Below are 22,915 nucleotides of genomic sequence, written 5' to 3'. Positions count from 1 at the left end.
CATATCTTCATGCTACACCATCTCACAGGCGGAGTGATATCAAGTGCACTCTGCCTGTGGGAGGAGGAGACATACAGAGGAAGCAGGCTCTGCTCTCTACTGCAGCCGTGTGCTTACTCTGTATGACTCCTCCTCTCACAGGCGAAGTGCACTTGATATCACTCCGCCTGTGATCTTCTGGAATCTCCCCCTGCTGTCCAGGCTGGCCGCCGATACGCAGTCTCTCCCCTCCACTCCGGATCGCCTCCTCGAGTCGCCAGTGTCTGGACACAGAACAAGGTAAGTGATGTGCTGCCATCCCCCGGGGGCCCAGGGAAGTGGTGGGGGGTGTATGTGTCAGTGTATGGTGGGGGGGTCAGTCAGTGTAGGCGTCAGTGTATGGGGGGTCAGTATATGGGGGGGTCAGTGTGGGGGGGGCGGCTCAGTATAGGTGTCAGTGTAGTGGTCTGTGTAATGGTCTAGTAGGTTTGTGTAGGGGGCGCAAATTACTTACCTTGCCCCGGGCGCTGATAACCCACGCTACGCCACTGATGTGTCCCAGGAGGTTACAGACAGGAAGGATGAACTTCTGCTCTTCTCAGAAGTGGGAGCGGGTACCTGTCAGAAATAGGTACCTTCTCCAAGAAAAAAAAGAAACCCCCAGAAGTAGTAGTAGAGTGTGTGGGGGGGAGGAGGGATGTGGAACTTCCTATTTTAGGTGAAGTTCAAGTTTGAGAATACATTCTTCAAAAGACTTTTCCAGCGTCACTTTGAGAGCCTATTCACATGGGCAGAAAAATAATGCTGTGTTTAGCTGCATTTAGATGCATAACTTCTTCATGAAAGATCCTGAGTAGAATACACACATAAAGTACTTGTGTTTTTATATGTTTGTGTGCATACGGGAGTAAAATCTGCACATCTTCAGTACTGTGCAAAAGTTTTAGGCAGATGTGAAAAAAACTGTATATTAAAAATGCTTTCAGAAATAGAAATGTTAATTGTTTATTTTTTTATCAATTAAAAAAAAGGAAAGTAAATGAACAGAAGAGAAATCTAAATCAAATCAATATTTGGTGTGACCGCCCTTTGCCTTCAAAACAGCGTTGATTCTTCAATTCCTCTGGGTACACTTGCACACAGTTTTTGAAGGAAATCAGCAGCTAGGTTGTTCCAAACATCTTGGAGAACTAACCACAGATCTTCTGTGGATGTAGGCTGCCTCAAATCCTTCTGTCTCTTTATGTAATCCCAGACAGACTCGATGATGTTGAGATCAGGGCTCTGTGGGGGCCAAACCATCACTTCCAGGACTCCTTGTTCTTTTTTACGCTGAAGATAGTTCTTAATTACATTGGCTGTATGGTTGGGGCCATTGTCCTGTTGCAGAATAAATTTGGGGCCAATCACACGCCTTCCTGATGGTATGGCATGATGGATAAGTATTTGCTTGTATTTCTCAGCATTGAGGACACACCATTGATCATGACTAAATCTCCAACTTCATTTGCAGAAATGCAGCCCAAAACTTGCAATGAACCTCCACCATGCTTCACTGTTGTCTTCAGACACTCATTATTGTACTGCTCTCCAGCTCTTAGTGAACAAACTGGCTCCTGCTATTACCAAATATTTCACATTTTTTGTCCAGAGCATATGCTGCCATTTTTCTGCACCCCAGTTCCTATGGTTTTGTGCAAAGTTGTAGTTGAATCACTTAGCCTTGTTTCAATGTCGGAGGTATGGACTTTTTGACTGCAATTCCTCCATGAAGACCATGTCTGGCCAGACTTCTCCAGAAAGTATATGGGTGTACCTGGGTTCCACTGGCTTTCCACAGTTCTGTGCTGATGGCACAGCTGGATATCTTCCGATGTCAAAGGGAAGTAAGCATGATGTGTCTTTTATCTGCTGCATTTTTTTTCCTTGGGTTATTTGTAATGGTCCTCTGTGTTGCCCGTTTGTGCTTCTTTCAAATAGCTTAAACAGCACATCTGAAAACCCCAGTCTGCTTTGGAATCTTTGTCTGGGAAAGACCTTGCTCATGCAGTATGAATACCTCGTGTCTTGTTGCTGTGCTCAGTCTTTGCTATGGTGTGTGACCTGAAACTGTCTTCTACAACCTCACCTTAGTAGCAGAGTTTGGCTGTTCCTCACCCAGTTGTATCCCTCCTGCACAGCTGTTTCTGTTTCAGGTAATGATTGTGTTTAACCCGCATTTAAAATTGATGATCATTAGCACCTGCTTAATATATTTGGCTAATCATACACTTGACTCTAATCCTACAAAATCCCTGACTTTGTGCAAGTGTACAAAGTGTGCAAGTGTAAAAAGTGATGCTGATTTGAAGCCAAAAGGGTAGTCACACCAAATGTTGATTTGATTTCAAATTTTCTTCTGTTTGCTTACTTGCATTTTGTAAGTTGATAAAAATAAACAATTTAAATGCATATTTTTGAAAGCAATCTTAGGCTCCATGCACACGGGGCTTAAAAAAAAAAAAAAAAAAAAAAGTTCCCTTGGCAGAAAAAAAATGCTCATATAGAGCATTTATTTTTCTCTGTCTCTAAATGCTGAGTTCAAAATAAGCCTGTAATCATCCTTATGTGCATGGACACATAGGATAACAATGAGCTGCTTCTACAGGGAGAAGTCAAAACTCCTGTAGAAGCAGCGATTTTTTAGACCACTGTGCATGGAGCCTTACTTTACAATATTTCTTTACGCATGCCTAAAACTTTTCCACAGTACTGAAGGTGTATAAAATCTGCAACTGCAACTTTTTTCGTGCGCGGCTAAATTCAGCGCACATTCTCGTATGCAGATGCAGCTGTGTGTATGGACTCATTGACTACTATTGACTACTGGCTGGATAAACGGATCCTAAGGCCAGAAAATGAATAATCTTGGATGGCTAACTGATAGACATGTTTTTAACTCTTTTTTTCAAATATTTGTGATATCTTTAATAAAAGGTTACATTTTATATATAAACAGCCTTTTCTTGTCTATCTGAAATCCAAGGAGGTACATATAGGGCTCATTCACACTGCATCTCAAAGGGCTCATGCACACTGTAGCTAAAAAAAGCTGTTTTTATATACATTTGAGCTTTTTTTTCTCAGCCTAAAAGCTTGAAGAAGCTTGTCCTTTTTTGTGGTCTTTTACATGTTTTTTTTTTAGCTTCTTTGAGCTTTTTTGAGCATAAGCTATTTTTTGGCATTTTCGGGCTTCTGTGAGCTTTTTGGTGCTTTTTCACGTGTTTTTAGGCACTTAGGCATCTTTTCTGCTTGAAACCTCCTCTCAAAAACGTGAGTTTAATGGGGTTTTTTTTCTGCCTGTAAGAGTATATGCTAGTGATCGACCGATTATCGGCAAAGCCAATATATCGAGGGCCGATATGCACTTTGCCTGTTATATATCGGAATAGGCCTTTTGATTTACCGATATTGCCGATATTTCGGGAAAGTGCTTGTACCAGGTGATGCCTGCAGCTAGAGGCATCACCCCAGTACCAGGGTCCATAGCCGATGGTTGGCTGTCTTGTAGTGACAACTGATGTGGCTGAGAAGCCACTCGGCTGTCATTCCAAGGAGCGGGAGGGGACATCCCCCCCTCCCACCACCTTCCGCGGTTCGCCCGGGTCTCCTGTCCCACCGGCATCCTACCTTCACCGCCGCTGTCTGACCGGGTCTCCATTTCTTTGAATTTGGCGCTGCTGAGTACCCGGAAGTGATGTCACGACTTCCGGGTACTGGTGGCGCCGAATTAAAAAAACTTACAGAATTCAAAACAGCCAAATCTGGCATTTTGAATGCTTTTAAGTGCAGAGGAGGGGTTAGACTCCCCAGATCCCTTCACCACAGTACCTGTAGACATTAAAAAAAATAAATAACTTTAACCACTTTACCACTAGAGCATTTTGCTGTCTTACGTCTCGGCCACTTTTTGCGATTCGGCACTGTGCGACTTTAACTGACAATTGTGCGGTCATGCGACGCCGTACCCAAACGAAATTTATGTCCTTTTTTTCCCACAAACAGAGCTTTCTTTTGGTGGTGTTTGATCACCTGTGCGATTTTTACTTTTTGCGCTATAAACAAAAAAAAAGCGTTTATTTTGAAAAAATAACAATATTTTTAACATTTTTTTATATGAAATTCCCCCCCAAAAAGATGTAAAAAACAATTTTTTTTTTAAATTTTTGGCCAATTTGTTTTCTGATACCCATGTTTGGTAAAAAAAATCGCAATAAGCGTATTTTGATTGGTTTGCGCAAAAGTTATTGCGTTTACTAACTAAGGGAAAGATTTCTGTCATTTTTGGTGTTTTTTTTTTTAACGAGTAATGGTGGCGATCTGCGATTTTTTTTGCGGGACTGCGACATTGCGGCGGACAGATCGGACCCTTAACTGACATTTTTGACACTTTTGGGGGTACCAGTGACATTACTGCAGTAATCAGTGCTATAAATATGCACTGTTACTGTAAAAATGACACTGGCAGGGAAGGGGTTAATTTTATTGGAGAGGGAGGGGTTAGTGTATGCCTGGTGCTTACTAACGTGTGGGGGGGGAGGTGACTGAGTGAGCCAGGGACAGATCGGATGTTCAGCTATGCTGAACACTCCGATCTGTCACTCCCTGTCACTTAGGAGATCCGCCCGCTCTGTTTGCACAGGCGGGCGGATCTCCAAACTGGATTCCCCGACGATCGGGGAAGAGCAGCGGCGATCGCCGCCGCTCCTCCCCTGGCCCGACTCCCGCTGTGAATGAAAACAGCGGGAGCGCGCCGCCTACAGGGGAGGAGTCTAGCGACGTAGGTCTACATCGCTAGACGATAACGAGCCACTGTGCTGCAGTAGCCCAATATTGGCCGATACCGATATCCGATGACCAAAATATCGGTATCGGCAGTAAAAAAACTATATCGGTCGACCAATAGTATATGCCTTCTTTGAGCTTCTTTGAGCTGCAGTGTACATTAACCCAAGGAAGCTCAAAGAAGCGGCTCCTACAGGCTTTTGAGGTTTTTTGAGCTCTCATTTTTCTCTGCCTGGAAAAAAATGAGAGCTCACACATTGGCTTCATGTTAGCCAATGTGTTTATGCACACTATGGCTTTTTCAGAAGTTTACAGGCAGACAAACAAACCCCATCAAACTTGCAGTTTTGAGAGGCGCTTCTGAGCACAAAAGATGCTCAAGCACCCAAAAATGTGCGAAAAAGCTCAAAAGAGCTTAAAAACGCACAAAATAAAAAAAGAAAAAAAAAAAAAAAAAAGGAAAAATTAGCTGAGGGGAGGGTTTGTAAAAAAAATTCATATGCTCAAAAAAGCTCAATAAAAACATTCACAAGCCCAAGCTTCTTCAAGCTGAAATAAAAGCTGCCTGTAAAAGCAGCTTGTTTTGGAGCTGCAGTGTGCATGAGCCTAAAATCCCATATAGCTCCTGAACTCTATGGTGGGCACAGGGGGTGTCCTGGGTGTGCCTGATCACAACCTAATCTCCCCCTGCGGCGCAGATTCCCCTTGCTGATATTTCACCAAAGCCCACCAATGGGGCTCCTAAAAAAATTGTAAAAAATAATATAAAAATAAAATTGTAAAAAATGATACAAAAATAAAATAATAAAAATACAAAACTACTGACACCATCCACTGCCCTACTGACACCAACCTCTGCCCTACTAACAAGTTCATTGCTCTCGCTATACCATCCACTGCTTTACTGCTTTTTTACAAGAGTGTATATATATATATATATATATATATATATATATATATATATATATATATATATTGTATATATTACAGTAAACAGAGGTTGCAACCTCATCTCTTTAATCCAGGATCTGAGGCTGAAATAATGCACATAAGGCACTAAGTGAGTTTAATTACCACCTTAAAGCAGAACTCCATCCAAAAGGGGAAGTTCCACTTTAAGGACTCATTCCCTGCTCTTCTTGTACAATTGGCACTTTTGGAGAACGGGGGGGGAGGGTCAGGTACAGGTACCCTATTTTTACAGGTACCTGCTCCCACTTCCGTTCCTAGTGCCCCGGCGCTGGGAGCGGAAGTTCTTCTTCCTTCCTCCCTCCCCCCTGCAGGCTTCTGGGACACTGACAGGCCCCAGAAGACTGCATTCACCAATACAGGATGCGCCACGCATGTGCAGTGGGTGCCCTGCTGCGAAGCCGCAAGCTGCCACAGCCGGGTGCCCATAGTGAAGATGCTGATGCCACCGAGGGAGGACAGAGAAAGAAGATGGCTGCGCTGAGCTCACCGCTGGACCATGGGACAGGTGAGTGGCTGTTTTTTAATCACTTGCCGACCGCCCCACGCAGATTTACTGCGGCAGGGCGGCTTGACTGTGCATGAGCATGATGGGAAATGTAGTTCTAAAACATCTGGGGTGCCAAGAGTCACCATCACTGCTCTAGGCTGTGACTACTATAGTGCATGAGCATGATGGGAAATGTAGTTCTAAAACATCTGGGGTGCCAAGGTTCACCATCACTGCTCTAGGCTGTGACTACTATAGTGCTGTGTTTAGATGTGTAGAAAACGATGGCATGTAAATGCAGGGAGCTCTGACTCATCAGCACCATTCACTGTCACCATCCTTCCCATCATAGTATTTGCTAGCTCTGTGATAACACTAATGATTGTCAGCTCATATGACCCTTGTATGTTTTCTCTGATTTGGTGTAATTTATGTCCCTTGTAGTTCCTCCTTGGTAGGGCTGTAAATGAATAAAGCTGTAGTATTCTCATGGTAAGCAGAGAGTTAATGGGGAGTAGTATGTTCCATTGGCTGGCCTCCCCTGCTCTGTAGTCGGAATGGTATATTCCAGGCTATATGTAGCTGTACAGAGCAGTGGAGCTCAGAGATGGGAAGGGGGAGTCCCAGCGGTGGAAGGTGTTGGAGGAGTGCTGATGATCGGCATGCAGTGACAGCTCTCTCCCCTACACTAAGCGATGCAGTGAGGACGATCTCCTCCGTGTGCTCCGTACCTCTCCCTCCCATACACAGACATGTTGCCCTGGAAAAAGAGCAAGTTTGACCTGATCGAGGAGGACAGCAAGCAGAGCAAGCAGAAGGGCTATGCGGTGAGCCTGAACTACAGCGCCCTCACCTCCCTGGCCAAGTCGTGCCCGGAGGGAGCTCTGACCAGGGTGGGCAGTATGTTCAAATCTAAGAGGAAGAAGATCAAGATCACCGGGGAGGACCCGACCTACACCGTACTCTACCTGGGCAATGCCACCACCCTGCAGTCTAAGGGTGACGGCTGCACCGACCTGGCTGTCTGTAAGATCTGGAGTAAGAGTGAGATGGGCAAGCATGGCACCAAGATGAAACTGACGGTCAGTGCCCAGGGCATCCGTATGGTACACGTGGAGGACAAAGCCAAGCGGCCCGGGCACCTCTACCTACTGCACCGGGTCACCTACTGTGTGGCCGATCCCCGCCTGCCCAAGATCTTCGCCTGGATCTACCGCCATGAGATGAAGCACAAGGCGGTGATGCTGCGATGCCATGCAGTGCTGGTGTCCAAGCCGGAGAAAGCCAAGGCCATGGCACTGCTCCTCTACCAGACCTCTGCCAACGCCCTGGCCGAGTTCAAGAGGCTGAAGAGGAGGGAGGATGCCCGGCACCAACAGCAGCAACTCATCGGGGAGCACAACATTCCCCTCGTCCCCCTCCGCAAACTCCTCAATGGTCAATGCTGCTACAAGCCGCCTGTGGAGAGGAGCCGCAGCGCCCCTAAACTGGGCTCCATCACTGAGGATCAGCAGGGGGAAGAGGAGGAGGAGAGGGCCATGAGCTTTGAGTGTGAGGATGTGCTGGACGCTGGGGGAGGGGGGGATGAGGAGCAGGACAAGCAAGAACTGGCCCAGCTCATTAGTGACTTGGGGGAGCTCAGTCTGGGGAATGACCTGCAGACCCTCAAAGCTGATCTCAGGGTCACCAGACTGCTGTCCGGGGAGAGTACGGGCAGTGAGTCCTCCATAGACAGCAACCAGGAGAATGGACACATTGGCAATGGTTTCCAGGAGTGCAGGGTGCTGGAGACTGTATGAGCAAGGGGGGGGGGGGGGTGCATTAGACCTGGGGGCATATTTCATATGTGGAGGACAATGACACCATCCTTGGGGACATTCTCCATGCCAGGAGGACATTAGCACCATCCTTGGGGACATCCTCCATGTGTGGAGGACAATGACACCATCCTTGGGGACATCCTCCATGCCAGGAGGACAATGACACCATCCTTGGAGACATCCTCCATGTGTGGAGGACAATGGCACCATCCTTGGGGACATCCTCCATGTGTGGAGGACAATGACACCATCCTTGGGGACAGCCTCCATGTCAGGAGGACAAGAACACCATCTCTGGGGACATCCTCCATGGCAGGAGGGCAAGAACACCATCCCTGGGGACATCCTCACAAAGCAGGAGGACCATGGACAATGACACCATCCCTGGGACATGGACAGTGACACCATTCCTGGGGACATACTCCATGGCAGGAGGACCATGGGCAATGACACCATCCCTGGGACATATTCCATGGCAGGAGGACCATGGGCAATGACACCATCCCTGGGACATGCTTCATGGTAGGAGGACCATAGACAATGACATCATCTCTAGGGCATAGTGGTGTCAGGAAGGCATGATTGACATCATCCTTGGGACATACTACAGTATCCTAATGGCATTTTAGAGACCATGCACCTCTATACTAATATCAAGAGAGCATTAGACAATGGCCATCCCAGGGATATCATGATTTTAAGAAGACCATAGACAATAACACCCTCCCTGGGGCATAGTGATGTCAGGGAGGCATTATTGACATCATCCCTGGGACATAATATATGACATCTTAATGCCATTTTAGAGACCATGCACCTCCATACTGATATCAAGAAAGCATTAGACAATGACCGCATCCCAGGGATATACTGATATTAGGAGGATCATAGACAATCACACCATCCCTGAGGCATAGTGATGTCAGGAAGGCAATAAAGACATCATCCCTGGGACATATGACTACATCCTAATGGCATTCTAGAGACCATGCACCTCCATACTGATATCAAGAAAGCATTAGACAATGAGAGCATCCTTGGAACATACTGATATTAGAAAGACAATTGACTATGACAACATCCCAGGGACATAATTATAATAGGAAGACCATAATTACAGAACCCCGGAGACATACCGATGTTAGGAGGACCATAGACAATGGCCACATCCCAGAATCCTAGTGATATTTAGGAGACCATAGAAAATGCAAGCATCCCTGGGACATACTAATCACAGCATCCTCATAGTATTCTAGAGAACATGCACTTCCAAACATACAAGATGTCAGAATACCTTAGACAATGACAGCATCTTGATGGGGGTCCTAGAGACCATTAACCTACATACATGAACAGGCTGATGTCTGGAATACCTTTTAGACAACGACAGCATGTTGATGGGTTCATAGGGACTGTGCACCTTCATACATCCAAGAACATTCTAATGTCAGGAATAGCTTAGACCATGATAGCATTTTAATGGGGGTCCTACAGAACATGCACCTCCATTACATACAAGAACTGCGTGCATGTCCTAACATACAACACACAATAACATACTGATGTCAGGAATACCTTAGACAATGACAGCATCTTAATGGGGGTCCTACATATAGTGCACCTCTATACATATAACACACAAGAACATACTGATGTCAGGAATACCGTAGACAATGACAGCATCTTATTAGGGTCCTACATATAGTGCACCTCTATACATACAACACACAAGAACATACTGATGTCAGGAATACCGTAGACAATGACAGCATCTTATTAGGGTCCCACATATAGTGCACCTCTATACATATAACACACAAGAACATACGGATGTCAGGAATACCGTAGACAATGACAGCGTCTTAATGGGGGTCCTACATATAGTGCACCTCTATACATACAACACACAAGAACATACTGATGTCAGGAATACCGTAGACAATGACAGCATCCTGATGGCACCTTAGAGACCTTGCACCTCCAGGACTGCCAGAGACATACAGTTTTAACTCCTCTACAGTTATCACCCCCACCTCCCTGCAGTGAGTAAAAAAGGATTTTCTGACATGGAAGGGAAAACAATGCATATCTATGATTGCAGAAGATGATGTGGCACATGCACTGTTATGGTTAATATGTACTATGACTGACTTTTGACACATGGGTGAATGCATTTACAGTACTGCTAGTGTGCATGTGTTGTATGTAACATTTGAATGGTATATTTTGATGCTCTTTGTGCCACAAATTTTGTGCTGTTTAGGGGTCAGTTCTTCTAGAGGTTGTGCACCATGGGAATGCGTGTGTTAAGCTGGTTATACATGTATTGATTTCAGTCTGCAGACTAAACAAAAGAAATCTAAGAGATTCCCCCATTAGCGATAAACTGTGCAGAATAAGAGAACAGCGCTTGCATTTGATTGGATGCAGACGTGGTTTGGCTGACACATTTCCACCTGGTTCTTTTCACAACAGTTAATTGAAAAGTCAACTTTTGCCAATCCAGGTGATGCTGACAGTGCCACCCACAAAGCTACATTTGGTTGATTCAGCAGAAGTCAGCTGTAATTTAAAGCATGTATGGCCTTTAGGCTATAGAGACGCAGTGGGAGATTGTATTTCCAGGCTATTTCCCTCAAACTGTTCTACTTCTGTCAAAGTACATAGTTTGGAGGAATTGTGGAACTGGGTTTACACCTGCTTCTACAATTGCACAACTGAACTGTGATGAACATCTGATGCCCCCTTATAATCTAGTTGTACTAGGAGCTGTGTCCATGTCAGATTATTATTAATAATAATAATAATCATTTATTCATTTTTTTTTTTGGGATTTGTGTGCAATGCCTATCACTTTCCAACACTATATGAGTTCAAGGTGCACAATGAAAACCATGTGTTATGCGCAATAAGCACTTTGTGGCCTGGTGTATGTTCCTTAACTAGAATGGTGCTAGCACCTTCTGTTTCAATCAGTATTTCCTGCAACATTGTTTCATTCTTCTTGTATTTAAACATTTAACTGAGATCAAAGCGATTTGTAACACAACGGATGACATCTTGGAGCAGTAACACACTAGTTTTTGTAGTAATTCTAGTTGTTGAAGAGCCCTCAGAAGTTTATGGTCCAGAACATGTCTATCCAAGACGTTTGTGTGTGTGTGTGTGTGTGTGTGTGTGTGCCCTAGTTGACTCTGCTGCTAAATTGGAAGACAAGGGATTTTACCAAATGTAGGTGACCCATCCAAGCTGTGCTGACACTTTTCATACCCGGCTTGATAATTGAATTCTAATCGTGAATCCAGAAGCAGACATTTTCTGGCAGTTGTGCAGAAGCAGCACTTTATGAGCAGTATCTTCCCAGCTGCTGTTTGTTAGGTTCTGGGCTCACGTTCAGAGTTGTATGAAATGGGAAAAATAGTGCAATGCCGGGAAGTCAAGCGGGGCCATGCACAAGTTATTTTTTCCATGTCTGCTTCCTGTTTTGTTCTTGGCTTAGTGCGATATTTGCACATAGAACTGTGGTGGGATGAGGGACAAGATGAAATGTTGCCAATCTGCTCCTGCGCCAGGTACACTAATACATAGCAGCTGATAGGTAAGCAGCACATGGCAGACCAAGTGCTTTGGCTAATCCCAGCTTAATCAGCCCTCTTAGCCACCCTCTACTAGCCGAATATGAAGAGATAACCGTTCATAGTGGTTCTGCTATTGACTACACAATGGAGACATTCACAAATTCTTCCCCTGTCATTGTTTTGTCTTGATTTAAAAATGATTACTACATGAAATAAATAGCCTGCTAAAAATGTTCCATCAAATTTTGAAGAGGAGCAGCTAAATTTAATATCGTTCTGTTGATCGGTCATGCCAAAGACCCCTTGCTATATGATACTGTGGCCTTTCATGACTATGTATACTATTGTGTAGGAAAACCCATGTGGCTTTGGACTGAGGGTAAACTTTTTAGGGCTCTTTCACACAGACGTTCCGTATGTCCGTAAATCACCCCATCCGTTTGCGGATGATATACGGACATAATGAATGTCTATAGGATTGCGGATGTCAGCGGATGACCATCCGCTGACATCCGATTTTCGTCCTTTCAGTTCTGTTCCGTTTTTTGGAACGGAACAGAACCCTAGTTTTTCTGTTTAAAAAACGGAACGGATGCAAAATCGTATGTCAGCAGTGTCATCCGCTGACATCCGCAATGCCCATAGGCATACATTATGTCCGTATGTCATCTGCAAACGGATGGGATGATATGCGGACATACGGACCGGGTGACACAAGTGTCATCCGTGTCCGTGAAAAAAAAAAAAAGTGCCGGAGCTTATCGCAATACGGTCCGCTCCGTGTGAAAGAGCCCTTAGGGCTTGTAAACACTGGGGTTGATTTACTAAAACTGGAGAGTGCAAAATCCGCTGCAGCTGTGCATGGTAGCCAATCCGCTTCTAACTTCAGCTGGTTCAATTAAGCTTTGATGAAAAAAAAAAAAAATGGAAGCTGATTGTTTTCTATGCACAGCTGCACCGGATTATGCACACTCCAATTTTAGTAAATCTACCCCACAGTGTCCACTGAACTGCATTTTTCTGTACATCACCACAATCATGTAAAGTGTACATGGGACCTAGAAAACAACTGCTTTTGTCCTGTTCACACCATATGTTTGCGGTTGTGTGCAGAAAAATGTAGCTCAATGGATATGGTGTGAACAAGCCAATACTATCAGAGAAGCTACCAGCAGAGAGGATTTATTAATTGGATTTGTAGGCCATCAAATTGTATTCACATTGACTTCAGAATAGAGAAAAATGTGGTTTAACTTGTTTGACGAATTGATACAGTTTTGCTACTCATAGCTAACATTCTTCATATAAAAAAAGATACTTTTTATCCTTCTCTTACCCTGATGAAAAAATCTGTTTCAAAAACATTGGATTACAGATTTATCTGTTGCCTGTAATCATTTCTAAAGAAGAAAAAGAAGCACTTGGTCAATAATGCTCAAAGGTTTAATGAGGTCACAAAGCATTGATGGCAGGAAAATATGGGAAAAGAATACATCAATATTTCAAGGCTATGTAGAAACGTTTTCTCAAGGTGGTTATATGTTACACACGTGGCCTTGTAATGTCATTGTCATGTGTTTTTCATAATTTTTTTTTTCCTGCATCCATGCATAATTGTCTCAGTAAACCTTTTGAGGCTTATTAGTTGAGTACTGCATTTTCTTCTTATGAATCACCAATGGCCATGCACCCCGAGCTAGTGGGGACAAGGTTTATGTACTGAATGGATTTATTAGCAAATAATAACCTGTCATGATTTCATTTTTTTATTCCTGGCTAGAGGAAAATGTCTCTGAAATCCAGTTTCCATAGTGAATGTCTGCTTTTCTCTGCTTTAGATCTACAAATACCCCAGTAACCTAATTTTATAAGCCTCTGAGAAGTGCCTAAGATAACTGGCGGGTTTCCTGTGCTTATTGTTAGAAATGCAGTAGAACATCTAGTTGTAAAACTGGTTATTATGGGCAACAGAGGGGTTTTATCATGGCATTAAGTTAGAAGATAAATGGGCATATAATGATTTAAATAGGTTTCAGTTTTCTGTAGCTGGGTCTGTAAATTTGTATGGTTCCTATAAGTAACACCTGGGTTTTCTTACAGGAAATTTCAAATGATCCATTTGGGTCTGTTTAGTAAGGAAGATGAATGTGTAATAATCCAAAGTGGCCAGTTGAGACTGTTTTTCAATAGTCAGATCAGTAAAATTGAATGGTTCTTATAGGCAACACCTGGGTTTTCTTGTAGGAAGCTAAATGACCCAGTTGAGTCTCTTTAGTAAGGAAGATGAATGTGTAAATAGCCTGAGTTAGTCGCTATAGATTGTTATGCAGTCACCTTCTTTACTAAACAGACCCAATGGGGGTGATTTCCTGTACAAATGCTCAGGTTTGGCATGTAATGACCATCAAATTTTCTTGACCTGACTGTAGGAAAGAGACTCAATTGTTCATCGTGGATTATTTCCTAATGTCAGCTCAGGCAAATTGGTTGGTCCTTAAAGGCCAAAACCTGGGTTTTCATTGGGAAATTACCCCATTGGGTCTGTTTAGTAAGGAAGATGAATGCGTAATAGTCCATAAGAACCAGAGAAGACTATAGTGATTTCCTGTACGAATGCTCAGGTTTGGCGTGCAATGACCATCAAATTTTCTTGACCTGACTGTAGGAAATAGACTCAAGTGTTCATCATGGACTATTTCCTAATGTCAGCTGAGACAAATTGGTTGGTCCTTAAAGGCCAAAACTTGGGTTTTCATATGGGAAATTACCCCATTGGGTCTGTTTAGTAAGGAAGATGAATGCATAATAGTCCATAGAACTAGAGAAGCTATAGTTGGATCAGAAAAATTGCATGGTTCTTATATGGAACACCTGGGTTTTTTTTGACAGGAAAGCTAAATGACCCATTGGGCCTGCCGAGTAAGGAAGATGAATGTGTAATAGTCTATAGTGATGGAGTTAATTTCCTATAGCCAGATCAGAAATTAAAAAAAAAAAAAAAAAAAATCTCAATTAATGCGCAAAGCTGTTTCCAGTGTATCCCATAACGCACTGTAATAGCATGTAACAGAAGAAGCTCATTAGTCGACTTGGAGGTTTGTTTCCTGCCAACTTGGTAAATGTGTTCATGCCTCTGCAGCCTGCCGCCACCTGCCAAAACTCCACCAAAAATATTCTTGGAGAATTGGTACATTTTTAATGTTTACACATCTTTTTTTTGTTGCATTATTATTATTTTTTTTTAACTAGCCCACTGGGATACTTCTGTTTTTAATTCATTACATTCCATGATGGTTTTTGTAATACTTGCACTGTTGTGAAGTACCTTGCCAGTGTTTAATATGTGTAAATATATAGATATTGTACATATTTCACATAAATATAAATGTTATCTTTGCTGTGCAAAAGACCAATATGTTGTTTGTTCACTTGTACATATTTTGTGTATATAATTATTTTTCTTTGTTTTTTAAAAGACATCACTGTTATGATGTTTGTTTGCACACCTGGAAAATATAATAAAAAAACTAATTTAAGATATATATATATTTTCTTTTCTTCCATGTATAGTAAAAATGTATTCAAAATAATCCTCAAAGTCCTAACATATATATTCTATCCAATACCTGGAGGAGGCACCAGTGCCGTAAATCTTAAACACACTTTATTATAAAAACCTGGGTTGAGACTAGTCCAAAGTAATAATTACTAAAAATTAAAACCATATAAGTAAAACCACTCATATATAACAAAAAATTAGTACACGTACTCTGGATTCTTGCTTTAAATTAAAGCAATCTTTCAAAAATTTTATATATATATATATATATATATATATATATATATAGGTCCTGAATCAGTGGACGTCAGACATACGTATGTAAAACAAGGTTAAAGCATATCCTCACTGTTTCATATAAAGTATAGAATGCTATTGATGTCCACTGGTGCTGCCCTATACTTGAACCCATAAAGAAGGTAGCGTCAACATGGATGGAATATAACTTGATCCCATGGACTCCCACGTGGCTGTCAGGTATCCAAATGCATATGTGTGTGTCCAGAAGAGGATGGGCTAAACTACTGCCAAGTCTCATCGATATACATCTCAAAGCTCCTCCAAAGTAAAGTCTGTAGAAGTACACATTTCCAGATGGGGGTTCCACTCAAACCCCCCCCCTCAATACTTTCATAAACATTTCCATCGTGTAATGCAAAGGCCACATTTGAGGAGAAACTTATATGAATAAAGGATGGTGGAGTCCATTAAGAATGCCTAATGTTCAATTGCTGCAAAAGGCTCAAATTTCCACATGTTCAACGGGCACCAACATCAAACATTCTTGGTAGAAGTAAATTTAACAGTCCTGGTCCCATGTCCCCGAGGAGTGTGGGCTAGGTTAAAGAAAATAGGGCCTGGCCGATTAAAACTGGCTGCCTTAGAGGCTAAAAACGTACTGGTATACATGTATTGAAATGGTGAGTGGTTGAATGTGTTTTCCATTGAGTGCTAAAATCAGATCTATCCTTTTTTTTTTTTTTTTCCCCCCTGACCTAAATTCCTAGTGTACAGCAGGGGTCTTCAAACTATGGCCCTCCAGTTGTTCAGGAACTACAATTCCCATCATGCCTAGTCATGTCTGTGAATGTGAGAGTTTTACAATGCCTCATGGGATGTGTAGTTCCGCAAGAGCTGGAGGGCCGTAGTTTAATGTCGTAGCAGGACAGCATTTCTGTTAGGCCTTATTTGCACTTGCAGTTAGGGTTTTTTTTTTTTTTTACTGCTCCCCTATAAGCTGCAAAGGCATCAGATGGGGTGTACAAATCATCAACCCCCCTCATGTTTGGTGGGCACCACAACCCATTCAACTGATTGGGGGGGGGGGGGCACAATGGTGTGGCTTTTAGGGGCTAAAACAGACAGAGAGGAGGTGACATATTGCCTCCTGAGCACCTGTCAAAAGCCCTGACAAGAGTAACCAACAGTGGACACTGCAAGGGTAAATGAGTCCTTAGTGTTCATACTATGGTTAAACTTTTGAAGGGGCTTTCACCAAGCAAAATACCCATGTGATCCGGTTCTGATAGAAACTCATATACCAAGAACTAAGCTGGCCATACATTATACAATTTTCTTGTTCAATTCCCTTTAGATTTACCTTCAACCATTTAATGCGAGGGTCTGCCTGATTGCATACAAATTGAAGGTGTTTAGGCTTTGCCTTTATATTATATGGTTTTGGTAAAAAAAAAAAAAAAAATTGTATAATGCATGGCCAGCCTTAAATGCATCAATACGTGAAAACCACCCACGTGAATGTGCTTTATGATGCATATTGTACTGCATTGAATGATATATACAAGTATTGCAAAGCATGTTCATATGTGTTTTGACACATTTTTATTGATTTCAATATAAAATGCCCCAGGTCATAAACACAGCTGTACACAAAAATGGCAACCACCCCAACCTATAACCAGCCTTTGCAATAAGGTGCAACACATATCACAAACAACAAAATATTTACCAGCACACTTAACAGTCAGCCTGCAAAACAACCTAATTGACCTTGTCCAGCAATTCACAGTAAAAACAAAACCTGTTTTTAATATAAATTGTTATACAGGGTCAATTTGGTTGTTTTGCAGATTGGCTGGTAACTGTGCTGGGAAATCTTTTTTTTTTTTTTGTTTGAGTTATAAACACAAGTTTGATTTGTTCCTATAAAGTCTAAGTTTAGGTAAAAATGTTTTTAAAAAAAAAAAAAAAAAAAATCAGCATAAGGAATGGTACTTACATTTAATGTGAAGTGTCCTTTGTGCTGGTGCCAGCTGCCTTAGTGGAAATATTACTTCTACCACCATCCAATGGCCAAAGCAATAATCTTCCAGTACTGCGGGAGTTAAAACCAGTGCTGGACCTGCCAAAGGCAATCAAAAGTGCCAGCTATGCCCACCCTTTTCACCCCCTCCTCTATTCATAGAAGTGGTACTTTAACATCCACAAATGAAAAGCGCTCTATGAATGAAGGACGGGCAGATAAATGAAACAGACACCTCCTCCATTTATAGATCGCTTTTCCTTTACTTTCCTAAATATAAAGCTGTGCACATACATGAGAAAACAATCACCCAATTGAACCATTTTCAGCTGGACTGCCTATCTCCTGTTATGTATCCCCCATCATGTGGCTGGCCTCTGTACGGGTGATTTCTATTTCGAGAAACACTTTAAAAAAGCAAAAGGTAAAAACAAAAGTAAACAACCATTTACATTCACAGCAAATGTATGTGAAATTGTGATTTAATTAATTAAATGTCTAATATAAAGTACAGTATTTGGAAATAACATTTTTACTAGCTTTCACATTTCACATTTTTGTTCACAAACATCCTCTGAACATACACTACTCAAATTATAGAGAAATTAAAGGAACACTTTGAAAACACATCAGATTCATCAATGGGAAAAAAATCTCATGCTAGATATCTATACTGATGTGGAATGGGTAATGTGTTAGGAAGAAAAGGATACCACATCGTTTGATGGAAATGAAAATTATCAACCCACAGGGGGCTGAATTTAAAGACACCGCCAAAATCAAAATGAAAAAACGATGCAGCAGATTAGTCCATTTTGCTAAAATTTCATTGCAGCAACTCAAAATGGTACTCAGTAGTTTGTATGGCCTCCACGTGCTTGTACTGTATACATGCCTGACAACGTCGGGATATGCTCCTAATGAGACAATGGAGGGTGTTCTGGGGTATTTCCTCCCAGATCTGGTCAGGGATCACTGAGCTCCTGAACAGCTTGAGGTGCAACCTGGTGGTGTCGGATGGACCGAAACATAATGTCCCAGAGGTGTTCTATTGGATTTATGTCAGGCGAGAGTGGGGGCCATTCAATTTTATCAATTCCTTCATCCTCCAGGAACTGACTGCATACTCTCTCCACATGAGGCCGGGCATTGTCATGCACCAGGAGGAACCCAGGACCCACTGCACCAGAGTAGGGTCTGACAATGGGTCCAAGGATTTCATCCTGATACCTAATGGCAGTCAGAGTGCCATTGTTTAGCCTATAGAGGTCTGTGCATCCCTCCATGGATATGTCTCCCCAGATCATCACTGAGCCACCACCAAACTGGTCATGCTGAATGATGTTACAGACAGCATAACGTTCTCCATGGCTTCTCCAGACCCTTTCATGTCTGTCACATGTGCTCAGGGTGAACCTGCTCTCATCTGTGAAAAGCACAGGGTGCTGGGGTAGACCTGTCAATTCTGGTGTTCAATGGCAAAGCCAATCAAGCTCCATGGTGCTGGGCAGTGAGCACACAGCCCACTAGAGCAGTGGTCCTCAACTCCAGTCCTCAGGGCACACTAACAGTCCAGATTTTAAGTATTACCTTGGGGAGATGCAGACTAAAGTACTGCAATCACTGAGCAGCAAATGATATCACCTGGGATGTATTTCAGTTATCTTGCAAACCTGGCCTGTTAGTGGGCCCTGTAGGCCAGGGTTGAGGACCACAGCACTAGAGGACATCGGCCCTCAGGCCACCCTCATGAAGTCTGTTTCTGATTGTTTGGTCAGAGACATTCACACCATTGGCCTGCTGGAGGTCATTTTGTAGGGCTCTGACAGTGCTCATCCTATTCCTCCTTGCACAAAGGATCAGATACCAGTCCTGTTGATGGGTTAAGGACCTTTTACGGCCCTTTCCAGCTCTTCTAGAGTAACTGCCTTTCTCCTGGAATCTCCTCCATGCTCTTTAGACTGTGCTGGGAGACATGGCAAACCTTCTGGCAATGGCACGTATTGATGTGCCATCCTGGATGAGTTGGATTGCCTGTGCAACCTCTATAGGGTCCAGGTATCACCTCATGCTACCAGTAGGAATTCTGACCCTAGCAAAACTAGTGAGAAACAGTCAGAAAAGTTGAGCAGGGAAAAAAAAAGTCTGTGGCCTCCACCTGTAAAACCATTCCTATTTTGGGGGTCATCTCATTGTTGCCCATCTAGTGCCCCTGTTGTTAATTTCATGAACACCAAAGCATCTGAAACTGATTAACAACCCCCTCTGTTATTTAACTGACCAGATCAATATCCCCGGGGATTTAATTGACTTGATGCTATTCTCTGAATAAAAAGTGTTCCTTTCATTTTTTTTGAGCAGTGTATATTGTGGGGTCTTGAAATGTCCCATATTGTGTGGCTTACTATAAGGTGTTTTTTTTGGGTTTTGTTTAGTTATAGAAGTTGGCTTGGAATGGTTGGGTTCGTTTTTTTTTTTTTTTCTTATGTTGTGGTATTGATATCGAAATTGGGGTGGTGGGACATTTGTAATGAGTTTGAAGTATTAAGGGTTAACTGCACCTTATGCACCATTTTACATGGTATAATCCCCATGATAGCATGCAGAGATTTTTCCTCCCCCAGTTGCTATCACTTTTGGGGCTCCACCAGCATAGCACCCGTGACCCCACTGTTTGCAATTGCATTACTTTACAAGCTCATTTGCAAAAAATAATAAACGCACATTTTCTTTCCCTGCAAATAGATATGGAGTTGGCCTTTAATCTGATTTCCTTTTCCCCTGTCCTTCAAGTCAGTGAGCTAAATATTCCATGTCTCTCCCAGCTTCTACTGCTGCCAGCATATGTATGTCAGGCAGGAGGCAATTCTCTATGGGGAATTTTATGACACAGGCCAGAGAGCAGATGGCAGGATGGAGGAGGAAGTTCTCATAGCATGTCCCACTGCTGATCTGCAGGACTGCAGACATGGAGATGAATCTGATTCACGACACTCACACACCTGTATGTAATAGTGAAAAGAAGACATTGGAAATACAGGGACTGTCATCACTGCAAAGTGCAGTCTTTGGGCCTGTTATGCTCACTTTAGTATCACTACTTAGCAAATCAGCAATCTGATAAAAGTAGGCAGTTTGTGAGTTCTAACTTTCCAGACATGACTGCATATTTGTTCTAGGTCAGTTACTTAGTAGATGGAGAAGCCTAGAGCTCATTTGATGTGTTTAGATATATGGAGCTGGCAAACGTCCTTGGATCTACAGTATCTCACAAAAGTGAGTACACACCTCACATTCTTGTAAATATTTTATTTTTACATAGTTACATAGTTTGTGAGATTGAAAAAAAGACATCAGTCCATCCAGTTCAACCTATGATGTGTGTGTGTGTTTGCTGTTAACCGTACATTGTATACCCCCTTATGTTGTGGTCTTTAAGGTGCCCATCTAATAGTTTTTTGAAGCTATCGATGCTCCCTGCTGATACTACTGCTTGTGGAAGAGAATTCCACATCCTTACTGCTTTGATAGTAAAGAACCCCTTACGTATTTTGAGGTTAAACCGTTTTTCCTCTAGTTTTAGTGAGTGGCCACCTGTCTTACTGTATTCCCTTTCTCTGAAAAGTTTGTTCCTTATGCTAGGGTCATCACCATTCGCCAGTACAGTATTTGTACATTGATATCATATCCCCCCTCAAGCGTCTCTTCTCCAGAGAGAATAAGTTCAGTGCTTGTAGTCTTTCCTCATAGCTGATGTCCTTCATTCCCCTAATTATTTTTGTTGCCCTTCTCTGGACTCTCTCCAGCTCCAGCACATCCTTCCTGAGGACCGGTTCCCAGAACTGGACGGAATACTCCAGATGTGGCCGGACCAGAGTCTTGTAGAGAGGGAGAATAATCTCTTTATTTCTGGAGTGAATCTCCTTTATTCTATCTTTTCATGTGGCAACACTGAAGAAATGACACTTTGCTACAATGTAAAGTAGTAAGTGAACAGCTTGTATAGCAGTATAAACTTGCTGTCCCCTCAAAATAACTCACGGCCATTAATGTCTATGCCGCTGGCAACAAAAGTGAGTAGACCCCTAATTGAAAATGTCTAAATTGGGCAAAATTTGCCATTTTCCCTCCCCAGTGTCATGGGACTCATTAGTGTTACAAGGTCTCTGGTGTGAATGGGGAGCAGGTGTGTTAAATTTGGTGTTATCGCTCTCACTCTCACATACTGGCCACTGGAAGTTCAACATGGCACCTCATGGCAAAGAACTCTCTGAGGATCTGAAAAAAAGAATTGTTGCTCTACATAAAGAGGGTCTAGGCTATAAGAAGATTGCCAAGACTCTGAAATTGAGCTGCAGCATGGTGGCCAAGACCATACAGTGGTTTAACTCAGAACAGGCCTCGCCATGGTCGACCAAAGAAGTTGAGTGCGCATGCTCAGCGTCATATCCCGAGGTTGTCTTTGGGAAATAGATTAATGAGTGCTGCCAGCATTGCTGCAGACCTTGAAGGGGTTTGGGGGGTCAGTCTCTCAGTGCGCAGACCATACACTGCATCAAATTAGTCTGCATAGCTATCGTCCCAGAAAGAAGCCTCTTCTAAAGATGATGCACAAGAAATCCTGCAAACAGTTTGCTGAAGACAAGCAGACTAAGAACATGGATTACTGGAACCATGTCCTGTGGTCTGATGAGACCAAGATAAATTTATTTGGTTCAGATGGTGTCAAGCCTGTGTGGCGACAACCAGGTGAGGAGTACAAAGACAAGTGTATCTTGCCTGCAGTTCAACATTGTGGTCGGAGTGTCATGGCCTGGGGCTGCATGAGTGCTGCTGGCACTGGGGAGCTACAGTTCATTGAGGGAACCATGAATGCCAACATGTACTGTGACATACTGAAGCAGAGCATGATCCCCTTCCTTCAGGGACTGCGATGCAGGGCAGTATTCCAAAATGATAATGACCCCAAACACACCTCCAAGACAACCACTGCCTTGCTAAAGAAGCTGAGGGTAAAGGTGATGGACTGGCCAAGCATATCTCCAGACCTAAACCCTATTGAGCATCTGTGGAGCATCCTCAAATGGAAGGTGAAGGAGCACAAGGTCTCTAACATCTACCAGCTTTGTGATTTCTCTGAATACAATGTTTTGGCGGAGAGATTCCTCCATCAATTTCTTCTGTTTGTTTCTATTCTAGCTTGCCTTTGTATAATAATAATAAATATAATAAAAAAACAGCAGCACAATCTTCTGTGGGCAGCCTATTGTATTATAGGATAAAAAGAGTTGCATCCAATGTGTCCTAATGCAGTGCATGTTCAAGTAGTATTAACTCCTTAGCAGTTATTCACCATTCTCCTCTAGAACAGTATTACTAGCGGCACATGAAAGGTCTTTTCCTTTATTGACTCCCCTGCTGTGACTCTCCCTT

At 42.8% G+C, this 22,915-nt stretch overlaps 1 protein-coding gene across 1 annotated transcript; it reads left to right on the top strand.

Annotated features, from left to right (window-relative positions):
* Positions 1–6,863: 6,863 nt before the first annotated feature.
* FAM43A (family with sequence similarity 43 member A) lies at positions 6,864–8,150 on the top strand. The gene has a single exon (XM_082252574.1). It carries the CDS (start codon positions 7,015–7,017, stop codon positions 8,059–8,061), a length of 1,047 nt encoding a protein of 348 aa, XP_082108700.1. The 5' UTR covers positions 6,864–7,014; the 3' UTR covers positions 8,062–8,150.
* The last annotated feature ends 14,765 nt before the right edge of the window (positions 8,151–22,915 follow it).

The sequence above is a fragment of the Pelophylax lessonae genome (assembly GCF_965119305.1).
Source record: "Pelophylax lessonae genome assembly, chromosome: 3".
Lineage (NCBI taxonomy): Eukaryota > Metazoa > Chordata > Amphibia > Anura > Ranidae > Pelophylax > Pelophylax lessonae.
This window is presented reverse-complemented; position numbering and strand designations above follow the sequence as displayed.

Excerpts from the sequence above, each read along its gene's own strand:
- FAM43A (XM_082252574.1), top strand. The coding sequence starts at position 7,015 with ATGTTGCCCTGGAAAAAGAGCAAGTTTGACCTGATCGAGGAGGACAGC.